The sequence below is a fragment of the Elephantulus edwardii genome, unplaced genomic scaffold (genome assembly GCF_000299155.1).
Source record: "Elephantulus edwardii isolate Elephantulus edwardi_28Jun2011 unplaced genomic scaffold, EleEdw1.0 scaffold00008, whole genome shotgun sequence".
NCBI classification, from domain to species: Eukaryota; Metazoa; Chordata; class Mammalia; order Macroscelidea; family Macroscelididae; genus Elephantulus; species Elephantulus edwardii.
In genome coordinates, this window is record NW_006399758.1 from 34,229,557 (window position 1) to 34,242,985 (window position 13,429).

At 36.8% G+C, this 13,429-nt stretch overlaps 1 protein-coding gene across 1 annotated transcript in view; it reads right to left on the reverse strand.

Moving 5' to 3' along the window:
- CNGB3 (cyclic nucleotide gated channel beta 3) overlaps nt 1-13,429 on the reverse strand; it is a 244,371-nt gene that overhangs the window by 121,900 nt on the left and 109,042 nt on the right. The window contains exon 4 of the mRNA XM_006880559.1: nt 7,775-7,918. Coding sequence (XP_006880621.1) covers nt 7,775-7,918 — 144 coding nt within the window. The remainder of the gene's footprint in view (nt 1-7,774; nt 7,919-13,429) is intronic.

Consider the following 13,429-nt stretch of genomic DNA (forward strand, 5'->3'; position numbering starts at 1 on the left):
TCCTGGAAAGGGTTAAACTGGGTGGCTCCTTGGAGGCAAGGATTCTGAGGCTCCGTCTAACATACTTTGGACATGTTGTGAGGAGAGACCGGTTCTTGGAGAAGGACATCATGCTAGGGAGGGTGGAGGTACAGCGCAGGAGAGGAAGGCCCTCTATGAGGTGGATTGATTCAGTGACTGGAATAATCGGGATGGGAGTGTCAGAGACAGTGCGATTGGCACAAGCAAGAGCAGAGTTTCGGGCTGTTGTACATAGGGTCGCTATGAGTTGCAAGCAACTCGACGGCACATAACAACAACAACAACAACAACTATATATATATTTCAACTAGTTATTTCTTGGAATCTTAGTATATCTACTTTATTTATCTATCAAATATTTATCATCTTTCTACTTTGGGCACTTAGTGTATAAAGATGAATTAGGCACAGAACAGATCTATGAATGTTTATAGTTAAATGGAGGAGGTAAGAATTGAAATAAATAATGAAGAAAAATCAATAAACATATGTATAAAATGCTATGCCCAGACTGAACTTGACCTGGAGTCCAAGCAGGAGCTTAATAGTTGAAGTACTTTATATCTTAAAGAACTAGGCCGTTAATGGAAGTAGAAGAAGAGTATGAAAGAAAATTGTAACTCCATGAACAGTAAGCATTTTTATGACAGGTATAGTTATGGAGGATGCCAGGTGGTGAAAGTGGGTCTGGAAAGAGGTTGCAATGGGCCCTGTATTACTTCCCTAGGTATTTGAACACTGACCTATAGGTTAAGGGAAACCAGTATAGAGTATCAAATAAATGATAGATCTAAGCAGATAGATTTGTGCTTTGGTGAAGTACCAATGGTAGATGAATGGGTTGAAGAAGAGTATTATAAAGGGTAGAGGCAGGATTATTCCATTAAGTTATGTTTTGAGCTAATGAAAGATACAGAGAGGAATTAAAGAAATATTTTACAGGTGAAATAATGTGATTCTTTGTCATTTCTATAGCTTTTGGATGAATTAAAATAAAGAATAAAAAATAATTTCTAAAGTTACAGCAGAAAAGACTGCATTAATAAAAATATTAATATAAATAGGAATTCAGAAAGCAGGTATTTTGATGTGACAGGTACATGAGGAAAGCAGATATTTGGTCATGATGGATATATGAGTTCTTTTTGTATGTTCAACTCAAGTATGTTAAAAAAAAACCCCAGTATGCTCAATTTTATAGGACCATGTGTAAAGGGCCTTATCTGTGATACTCAGAAGACATTCATAAATGTGTTCTGGTCTTAGGATCTTGGTGGCCATCAGTGTATATGAGGTATTTGAAGCCATGTATGTGGATGGCAGACATCATCATTGACTCATAAAGCCCAGGACAAGGTGCATTTCTAATAAATGCTTATTGAATAAATAAACCCACTAGTTCTAACCTTTTGTTTGACTTTATTTGATGTGCTTCAATGCTCTTGAAAAAAAATCTATAAGACATGAAGTTGAGGGGTGTTGGATCATTACCTGTAAAGTCAGGCTATTCAAACTGTCAAAACGGGTAATTTAAGCCCTAAGGACATATAAGCCCTAATTGACCATATAATTGCCACTTTTTCACACTAATTTTTACTGTACAAACCACCTCATAGTTAAAATGCTGGAAATTATATCAGACAGCATTATAAACATTTCAAATATGTACATACATATATTTATATATCTTATATCCTATTTATAATATCATTCTTTTATATGTGGTGGCCTGGTGACTAGGAGTTGTGTTGTCAACCCAGAGGCACAGTTTGAATGCACCAGCCAGCTATTTTGTGGGAGAAAGATAAGCAATCACTTCCCATGGAATTTACAGTCTCTGAAAGCTGCTGGAGGGTCAGGTGTGAATTGGTTTCAATTTGAGGGTCTATAAGAAAAACAACAACATGTTCTCATCTCCCCCCCTGCCCCGCCCCCAGCTTATATTCAAGAGTAATACTAGCCCTTCTTATCCACCTTTACCAAAAATGTCACTGTATTTGAGTTGATTCCAATTCATGGCAAACCTCTATAGAGTTTCTAGGGCTGTAAATCTTTATGATGGGTGAAGGTGTCTGTCCGTCTTCGTCTCTTGGAGTGACTAGTGGATCTGAACATCTGACCTTTGTATTATCACCATAACAATGTAATGTACTATATTACTAGAGTCACTTATTCTACAAACAGAGAAGCAATGAATGTATTTATATTTCATAGTAAGCAAAGAAAAATCCGAATGTGGTAAAATAGGGAACCAATAAATACATAAACCATAAATAAATATGATTAATTTTGATGCTATGATTGATATTTTAGTTCTAATGACTGATATAGGCTTTTAAATAATTTTAAAATTGTGGATTTCATTTACTGGTCATTCTAGAGATTTTTGTTGCCGGTACAATGAGTATTAAGAAAATGAGAATGAGTAAGAAGTAAGCCTTTCACTAAATTGGAGGGTGAGCTTTCTTGAAAGGGGAAGTAAGAAAGACAATTTTTTTTATACTGTTGTTGGGTTTTTTTGTGTTCATAAAAATCAGCTTTTAAAAAATAGCACAAACATCACGTGTTGTTGTTGTTGTTGTTATTAGGTGTCACTGAGTAGAGTACAATTCATAGCAGTGATCTTATGTACAGCCATTCTGAAACCTGCCCTATCCTGTGTCATTCTCATCATACCTGAAACACTAAATCCCATTGCTGAAGTCACAGTGTCAATCCATCTCACTGCAGGTGTGTGTGTGTGAGGGGGGGACTTCTTCTCCTTCAAGGACCCTCTAGCATGATATCCCTTTCCAAGGAATAGCCTTGCCTAACTTACACATCTAAAATATGAAAGATGAAGGTTGGCCATTTTTTTCTCCAAGGAACACTGGCCACACCCTTTCCAGAAAAAAATATTATGTCGTTGTTATGTACCATCGAGTCGTTGGTGACTCATAACAACCCTGTGTACAACAGCTCTGAACCCTGCTCTAACCCTAAACCACCTACATCCAACACTGAGTCAAATCCATATATAGATTTAAAAATGGATTCTCATACAACTGTCTCTTTATTAGAACACTTTGAAAGTGTTGCTGTAAACCTCAGGACTGATGTTCCCTCATTTCCTATTAATGCTTTAAAAATAACATGAAAGGGTGACTGATTCTGATAGAATGACTTAATGGTGCGTGGTTGTCCAAAAGAAAGTGATGTTGAAACTAGAAAGATAAATGAAACTTTGGCTGATAGTATAAATGAAAGATATTTAAGACAAGAGATGCAGAGTGAGAAAAGGGGTGTTGGTTAACTGCCTTGTAGAGGACATAGAGACTCACAAGCTTCCAAAACACTTACTGTACTTTATCTTTAAGGTGCTCAATAATGCATTATTTGGTTTAAGGTGCTGATTGAAAACCACTCCAGAATTTTAAGCAAAACAGAGATGGTATCAGTTATTTGTTTCAGAAAATTAATTGGAAAAAAAAAGAAAAATACTCATGTTGACGTAAGGGAGGGAAAAATTGAAGGGGTGAATTAACATATCATGTAGAAACATAAAGATTGGTCATGGAGCTGAACTGAACGGTATCCTCGCAAATTTCATGCTTACTAAGCACCTCAGAATGTAACTTTCTTTGAAAATAGGTTCATACTGCATTAGAGTGGACTCGAAATTCAACGAATGATGTTCTCTAAGGGAGAACTCTAAGAGAGGACAATGTGAAGACTGAGAGAAGATACAGGGAGATGGAAGCAGGGACTGGAGTGATAACATGTACAAGCTATGGAACGCTCAAGCCTAGGAGATGCTATGAAGTAAATTCTTTGCTGGAGCCTCCAGAAAGACAAAATTTGCAAACATCTTGACTTCAGGCTCCAGAATTGTGACTGAAAGAAACAATTTTTTTTCCTTGCTTTGAGGCACCAAGTTTGCCATAAATTGCATGACAGCCCTTGGAAATTAATATAGTTGATAAAGTAGACATCATCATACAATACAGGCAGCATTGTAAGAGAAAAATTCTAATTCACAGTATCTCCAGGTGATTGATAGGATTTTCTTGACTACAATTTTTAGTGAAAGCACATCTGCAGGTCTTTCTTCCACAGAGCCAGTGAGCGGGTTTGGGGTACCACTTTTCAGGTTAGTAGTCAAGTGCTTAACTTGTGTGTCACAGTCTTGACACATTTATTTTAGAACATGTTAAGCTTGAAGTGTGAAGACAAAGATATTCAGCAAACAGTTGATAAGTTAGGTTTGGAGGTCAGAAGAGTGTACTGAGCTGTAAATGTACAACTAGGAATCGTTTGTCTAGAGGTGATGGTAGAGTTATCTAGTGGATGATATTACAGTTAGAACCTGTATCGAACAAGAAAAGATTGGGAGGTCTCAACCTTGGAATTTGCTGACATTTAAGTAATAGCATAAGAAAAGGAATTAGGAAGTAGCAATTATAAAGAGAGATATAGCAGAGAAAAATGTCATAGAAATCAGAGAATGTAAGAAAATGAAAAAAAAAAGAGGTTACTGGTGTCTCTTGGCACACTTAAAATTCAATAATATGGGAACTAGTGGAGGACTTGAATTTATTAAGGTAGGGTTTTCTTGGTAATCTTTTAAATTAAAGAAATAAATGATGCTATCAAATTTTATCATTTATCCATGTGTTTTAAGGATTTTGCTTAAAAAATGTAAGCAATAACATTCTATGACAGGTTTGGAAAGAGGAATGACATCCACTTCCTAAATAACATGCCTCTGGAAACTCTATGAACTTTGAAAAATGTTGATAGTTGTTGAGGGGCTCAGGCCTTTTGTTCCTGGGGTCACTGACTCGTGCTTGACTCGAAGGCAATCAACAACAAAAACAACAACATCTTTAAATAGTAATTTGAATTTCCATTTATTATTTCTAAATTTATATTTCCATTTACTATTTCTAAATTTCCATTTGCTACTACTAGAGTCACCTGCACATAGTGTTCACTATCCTCTTCAGAATCTTCTTAAAGAAACTTTGACTTAGAAAACTTTACTTGCTATTGTTAAGTGCCATCCAGTCAACTACAACTTATAGTGACTAAATGACTAACAGACCTGAACCCCAGCCCACCCAGCCTATGCCATCCTCATCACCTCTGGCACATATGAGCTCACTGTGACAGTCACTGTGCCAATCTATCTTGTTGAGGGCCTTCCCCTTCTTCCCTGACCCTTCCAAGCACGATGTCCTTTTCCAAGAGGTCCCTGATTGACTTTCCCAACGTCACATGTCTTTTGATTTGGTTGTTGGTGCCAAGGGTGTTGATTGCAGATCTAAATAAGATAAAGCCATCACTGATAATTTCTATCTCTTGCCTGCTATAGTCCCCTAAATTACCTGGCATAATTAATTTTTCAAAATCCCAGTTGGTCTAAGTCTTCTAAAACCTACTATTTCTGTCTTGTTGAGTAACATGCAAGAGGCAAGAGGTTTATTTCTCTATGTATGTACACGTGTATGACAATGAATTTTTGTCATCAAACACTAGGTAATAATTAGTGGTAAAGTCAGACATCTGCCCTCAATAGTTATATTGAGAGAAAAGTAATTTGCTATGTAATTACTTTGTAACTAACCATCTTTTAAAAACAAATTTCAGAATGGAAGGGATTAAATGTTGAACATAATCTGATTTTTTAGCCAACAGACTGATGGTCTACCATAAACTTTCAAATTATTAAGAAAGTATATATATACTTGGAGCTCTGGTGGTCTAGTAGTATATAGTGAATATATAGGCATCTCTGATAGCCTAATGGTAAGTAAGGCACACAGTTTGAATCCACTAGTGGCTTTGCAGGAGAAAGATGGGAAATCTCTTTCCTTAGATTTAAATCCTCAGAAAACCTACTGGAGGATCAGCGATGTGTTGGTTCCAACTCTACAGTACATAGTAACAATACATGCAACTTTCAGTCATCCCTAAAGGCTGTGAAGACTTTGGGTGCTTTAGCACATCTCACGTATGCATATGGTATTGTTTGTACACATTAGCTCTTACATATGGTTATGCACACATGGATATGCACAAATTCCTAACTTAAATTACTTTTTATCTGTCTAGAACATGCTATAATGTAATTACAGCCTCCAAACTTTTTCTGCATTCTGTGTCAGCAATCCACCCTCTAGATATTTTTTTTCCTGTTAATTTGCATGTTAGTGCATTCGTATGTTGGAAACTGACCATAATGTTTATTCTGTTAGAGAATCACATTCTATTGGTTTGTAAATGTGGTGACAGTTACTCCTACTGACAATTAGTTAACTATTTTAAGGCTTTAAAAAGTTAATATAACCACATCTTACAATTAAAAACTCATTGCTTTCAGGTAGAAAGTACCTCCTTTGGGTTTTTAAAGCTATAAACGGCACATAAAGAGATGCACATCTTTCTTCCTTGGAGTAGTTGATGGATTCGAACCTTTAGAATCATGGCACAACTTTCTATAGACTATACCACCAGAGATTGTTCATTTATATCCACTAGGCGCACATGCAAATATACATGCATAATACACATTCATCTACAAGTCCAAGAACTAGCAACCCTCCCTAAATCAAAATAACGTAAAATAGTTGTAATAGTCTTATATTTCATTTCAACAAAATTTTTATATTACCCATTGGTTTCACATATTTCTTTCAGAGCAAGGTAAGCTACGAACAGGCCATCACATTTTTAACACTTTCATACAATAGTAGCAGTTTGAAGGAGTCCATGAATGAATATATAAATGTCTCCTAAATTACTGTATCTTAGGAATTCCAAAATGCATTGTGAATGCTTTATTCATTTACTCTTAGACTAATAGTTATTTACATAAAATAAACTTATCTTTGCATCAAGAAATCTATAGTGTTTTATATTCAGTCTGAAGGTCTTAAAAATTTACACTTCTCTTTCATTTTAAGTATATCTTGGCATTTGTGCTTCCTTGATAGCTTGCTTGGAGAAAACGGGAGCTTTATTTATTTAATATTTATTCTAATAAAATGCATTTATGTCCAGGAAAAGAGTGGCAAGGCTGATTTAAAAAGTAAATGAAAAATTAGACTAAGAGAGTAAACTTAAAGACATATTTTTAGAAATCACAAAGAATAATATTTTAAAATCTATCTGCTGGAAAAGAAGACATTGTTCCAGGAAATGAGAAAATATCATGATCTTAGGACCAACAGAAAGCACATAGACTTATAAATTAGCTCATTTAATTCTCCATAAATTGTGAAGTGCTAAAGGCAATGAGTATTATTGATATTGATAAAGGAAGCTATTGCTTCCAACACAGCAGATGTTTGTTGCCAAGGAGAGGGATTCTAGGAATGCAGAAACTAGATTCTAAGGGACAGAAGGGGGTCATGGTTAATCATTTGTAGATTATGTGGGTAACCAAAGACTAAACAGGAAAATAAAAAAAAAAAATTCAGATGTGAACTAAAAACGCAACACAAATAAACAAGGATTAGATTGTTATCAGAACACTTACTGGCAACATTGGATAGCAGAAGTCAGTTATTTTAAAAAATTCTAAGAGAAAAATGGATTTGAACTAGAATTCTATTTCTACATAAACCTTGCTTTAAGGGAAAACCCAAGTGAGTAGCTCATGCATTTTACCGTCCTCATTTCCTCTCTAAGAGCACTACTGGAGAATGGTCTTGGGTTGCAAATGAGTAGCTCATGCCTTTTAGCATTCTCAGTTCTTCTCTAAAAACATTACCAGAGACCGGTCTTGGGCTGCATTGCTGTACTGGACTCTCGGGAGGAGCTTTGTATGCAGGAGCTTGTTTGGAGAGTTCTCCGAGGAACAGGAAGTAGGAAGGAGTTGCAGATATCAGAATGTGCAGGAGAAGATGAAGGGGCTCTTTAAAGGGATAAAGAGCAAGGAGTTTAAAGATTAAGGGGCACTTAACCCAAGTCTTGGTGTTTTCTTTCTTTAAAAAAAAATTAGTTTTAATTGTGATTTTAATGAAAGTTTATAGAGATTTGGATTTCCATTCATTCATTGTTAAACATTTTCCTTCCTACACTCCCTTCCTCAGTTTGCATTTCTCTTTGGGAAAAAAAAAATTGTTGCACAATTTCCTGCCCCCTACCTTCACTTTCCTATGCAGCTCTTATTCTGGACTGTTATCATGCAAATAATACCTAATCACATATTCCTTTTAAACAGTTCTTTCTCTCATCTGTTTCAATGCAGTGTACATTATTTACCCCTCCTTTCTTAGTTTCCTCCCAACCCTCATGTCAGTCCTGTCTTATAGCAGTGGCGTCATGAAGTATTTATCCCTTTTTTTCCCAAGTATTTTTTGATTTTTTTCATTGATATTTTAAAGAAAGTTTACAGAAAACTTGATTTCCAGTCATTCATTGTTGTACATTTTTCACCCTTCCTCCCTCCATAGTTCATTTTTCTCTTTAACAAGATCCTTTCATTACTGCACAATTTCTTTCCTCCCTCTCACCCCAGTCCTCTTTGCAATATGCACCTCGTATTCTGAACTGTTGTCATGCAAATAATACCTAATCATATATTTCTTTTAGGTAGTTCTTTTATTCATTGATTTAAATGTAGTGCTCATTATTTGGCACCTCTTTCCTTAGTTTCCCCCTAGCCCCCAAGTTAGTCCTGTTTTATAACAGTGGCATTATGCAGTATTTGTCCTTTTTTTTGTGCCTGAGATATTTCACTGAGCATAATGTCCTCAAGCGTCACCCATTTTTTATAACATTTTATGAGTTCCTTGTTTTTCAGTGCTGCATAGTATTCCACTGTGTGACTATACCACAGTTTCTTTACATTAGTTTGTTGATGGGCACTTGGGTTGTTTCCATCTCTTTGATATTGCTAACAATGCAGCAATAAACATTGGTGTGCATATATATGTTTGGGTGGTAGCTCTGATATATTTAGGGTATATTTCCAGTAGTAGAATTTCTGGGTCAAATGGAATTTCTATTTCTAACTTTTTGAGAACACACCATACTGCCTTCCATAGTGATTGTAACATTTTACACTCTCAACAACAGTGAATAAGGGTTCCAGTTTCTCTGCAACCTTGCCAACATTTGCTGTTTGTTGCTCTTAAATTTTGCTATTCTTACTGGGCTGGGATGATATCTCATAGTTGTTTTGATTTGCATCTCTCTTAGAGCTAGGGACTTTGAACATGTCTTCGTGTGCTTGTTTGTGATCTGAATGTCTTCTTTGGTGAAGTGTGTTTTCATATCCTGTGCCCATTTTGCAATTGGATTGTTTACTTTTATCTTGTTGTGTTAGGTAATGACTTTTAATAGGCAGGTCACTAGGCACTTCCTTTTTTTTTTAGGCACTTCCTTTGAGGCACCTTTGGGTTGGTTTGAATTTACAAACTTTAATTAGTTCTTAATCTTATATGCCACTCTGGGACCCCTCTCATTTTATTTTCTCTTTCTCTCTCTTCTGCTGAGTTGGAACTGAATCATACTTGACCCTACAGAAAATTTCCCATGCTGTGAATTGTAGGGGAGGAGACAGTCAATCTTTCTCCTCTGGAGCTGCGGTGGATTTGAACCACCAGAGGGTGGTACCATCTTTGGGTTAACAGTGCAACTTCCTGTGAACTATGCCACAAGGGCTCTCATTTGATTTGCAATCAATGAATTAAATTTTTGTTTTCTATCAAAAGATTTTTTTAAAAAACCTTACAAAGAGAAAATGGATGAAGGGGTTGGGATTTTTGTTAATGTTGAACATAGGGCTCTGGTTCAAATTATATTGAAAAATGCCTTTAGGCTTTGAGGCTAAAGTAATTCCTCCGAATTTTCCATGACTCTAAATTTTGAAAAACAGACTGAAGGAAAATGTGCTAATTTTACAAGGTAGGCTGTGAGGCTTTTCCCAAGAAATAACCCATGCCTAGTTGTACTTAGTTCATTGGAGAGGAGAAACTATCAGGATGATAAACTGAGTTCCTAACTTTAGGATGTAATAATTGCTGCCATTACTAAAACATGGCCATTAGATGTTATAAATTCTCCAGTCAGATTAGCAACTTCTCCCCAAGTGAATTGAGAATGAGAATAACAAGAGATAGCTCTGCCAGGAGGAACAAACCATGAAAGAGAGATGAATAGTCTTCTGTAACAATTTACCGCCTCACAGAGAGGCTAAGGTCCAGAGAGAGGCTTGCTTGGAGCAGGACTGAAAGAGGCTGTCCTGATTGGGGGGGAAAATGCTGTTGTTAGGTGCTGTGAGTCAAGCATGATTCATAGCAACCCTATGATCAAAAGATCTGAATCTTGTTCTATCCTGAGCCATCCTCACACTTCTTGACATACAATAGCCCGTTCACATAGCAGCAGTCACCTTGTCAATACACCTCTTTGAGGGTTTTCCTCTCTTTCACCAACACTCCACCCTTCCCAGCATCATGTCCTTCTTACGCACCTCCTAGCAACATGCCCAAAGTAAGCTAGGCAGAAGCCTCATGATTCTTGCCTCCGAAGAGTACTCCAGCTGCACACTCTCCAAGACAGATCTGTTCATTTCTTGGCCATCCATGGGATTGTTCAGTACTTTTCTCCAACATCACAGCTCAAAGACGTCAATTCGTTTTCGGTCATCCTTACTCATTGTCCAGCTCTCAGATACATAGCTAGTAACTGGAATGACTATGGCCTGAATCAGATGCACTTAAGTCTTAAAAAATGAGTCATTCTTTATTCTAGATTATGTGAAGCTTGCTATTTCCCAATAAACTCAACAATCATGGAAAGACACAAATTGTAGCTTCAGCCAATGGATAGACACGTGACTCAACAATGGGGTTTGTGGGGTTTTCTTTAGTGAGACATATTTGTCAATGCTTAATGGGAAAATTTAGAGATGATCAGAATGACAAAATATAGGAAAGGGTTCAGTGTGTTGCTACGTGCCACACTCGATTTGATGGCTTCTGAAACAACAGTGGGAAAGGTGGAGGGTCAGAGAAGAGAGGAAGGCCCTCTGTAAGATGAATTGACAGTACTGATCGACTTGAGTACATCAGGCATCTTGAGGATGGTGCAGAATAGTGCAAAGGTCAGATCTGTTGCTCAAAGGGTCACTATGAGTCATGGGTGACTCGATGAGACCTAACGACAACAGGCAGCAGTGTGAATGGCTGTGTCCCTGAGCAGAAAGAAGAAGCTGGTGACACTTTCTTTGCAGGGATGTTGTTGGCGATTTTATGAAGAACCTCTGACTTGGTAGGGACTGCATTTGGTGCAATTCAATACTTTAAATGCTAACAGAGGTAATTTGTCTAGAAAGGGGGAAAACTAGGACAGGTGGAACCGTTAAACTTAAATCAACCAACAATATTTATCCTTGTGAACTGAGTTAGTTCAGTCAGCATAATGCATTCCAGTCCCTCCCAAGTTAGGTAATAATATACAAAGTTATTGCTCTTGCGTGCTGCATAGTATTCCATTGTGTGAATGTACCATAATTTCTCAATCCATTTGTTTGTGGACACTTGGGCTGTTTCCATGTTCTTGCGATGGTGAATAATGCTGCTATGAACATTGGTGTACAAATTTCAGTTTGTGCGTCAGTTCTCATATGCTCAGGGTATAAGTGGTATTCATCACAGGTATGCAGTGATGGTTCAACATAATTAACGTAATTCACTATATTAACAAAGTAGATAACAAGAACCATATGATCTTAGCAATTGATGCAGAAAAGGTATTTGACAAAATCCAGCAACCCTTCCTTATAAAGATACTCAGCAAAATTGGAATGGAAGAGAATTCCCTCAACATAGTGAAAAGTATATACGCAAAACCAAGAGCCAACATCATTCTCAATGGAGAAAGACTAAAAATATTTTCCTTGCAAGCAGGGACCAGACAAGGATGCCCACTGTCACTACTTCTTTTCAATATTATATTGGAAGTGCTTGCTAGGGCAATATGACAAAAGAGGGAAATAAAAGGCATCCAGATCAGAAAAGAAATGGTTAAAATATAGCTATATGCAGATGAGATGATAGTGTACACAGAAAACTCCAATGACTCAACAAAAAACCTGTTTGAGTTAATAGGCCAAGTAAGTAGAGTGGCAGGATATAAGATCAATATCCAAAAATCAATAGGATTCCTCTACAGTAACAAAGAGAACTCAGAGATGGAAATCAAGAAAGCAATACCATTTACAATAGCCAACCACAAATTGAGATACTTAGGAGTGAATGTAACTGGAGATGCAAGAGACCTATAAAAAAAAAAACTACAGAACATTTCTGAAAGATACAATAAAAGACCCAAGGAAATGGAAAAATGTGTCCTGTTCATGGATAGGAAGACTCAATATGGTGAATATGATAGTGTTACCAAAGGGTTTCCCTTTCTTTTGCTTGCCTCCATCTTTCTAAATATGGTGGCCTTCTAAAAAAAAAATCAGCCTCTCCTAACAATATGACAAAGTATATGAGATGAAGCTTTGCTGTCTTTGTCTCCAGGGAACATTCTGGTTGCTTATTCTTCAAGGAAGAAATCAAGGTGCTGACTGTCTCACTTGTGGAACAAGGGTCAAGAGCTTGGACAAAGGGTTATGTGAGCATTGAATAGTGATGTACATGTGATTTTAGTTACCTTATGAGACTGTAGAGCACCAAAATCTCAGATTCTGCCCTTTAGGAAATTAAGCAGTTCAGTGTCTTCCCTGAATATGTCAGTTCTCCCTTTTAGAGGTGATGAACAGTAAATAGTTATCTGGGATACATTTACTGGACAGGGAAATGTTTGCACAACTTGTTTTTGCAAGAAGAGATAGTAATAATTTCTAATCCTCTCTCCCTTTCATTGTCATTGAGTCAGATCTAGCCGACCCTCCAGAGGTTTCTGCACCTGTAAATTACAGGAGAGGAAATTACTCATCTTTTTCTCATAATAGATTCAAACCACCAGAGAGGCATGGCCTTTGGGTTAGCAACACAGCCTTCTATGGACCACACCACCAGAGTTCTCTATTTATAGTCCAAGGAAAGAATTAACAGCTCTCAATAAAGCAATTATGAAGAATGAATATTCCCCTTGATTTTGAAATAAAGGAGGGGGCTTCTAATTAAGAGATAGTCCGAGAGTAAAATTAATGGCACCTTCTTTTCTTCCTAAATAACAAGCAGGGTAGTGGCATCAAGTTGATACAAGGCAATAAAGAGCTAAATGAAGTCCTGTTGAAGGTGCCTGGACAATGTGGATAAAATTTAAATAAGTTTTGACCTTCAAACCACTAGACGAAAGGATGAAGAAGAGTCTATTAAAAGTAGGTTAATGGAGAGCAAGATGAAATTAAACAAGTTGCTGATAACTATTAAAGTTCAATGGGAGAACATTACCAGTTGTCTGG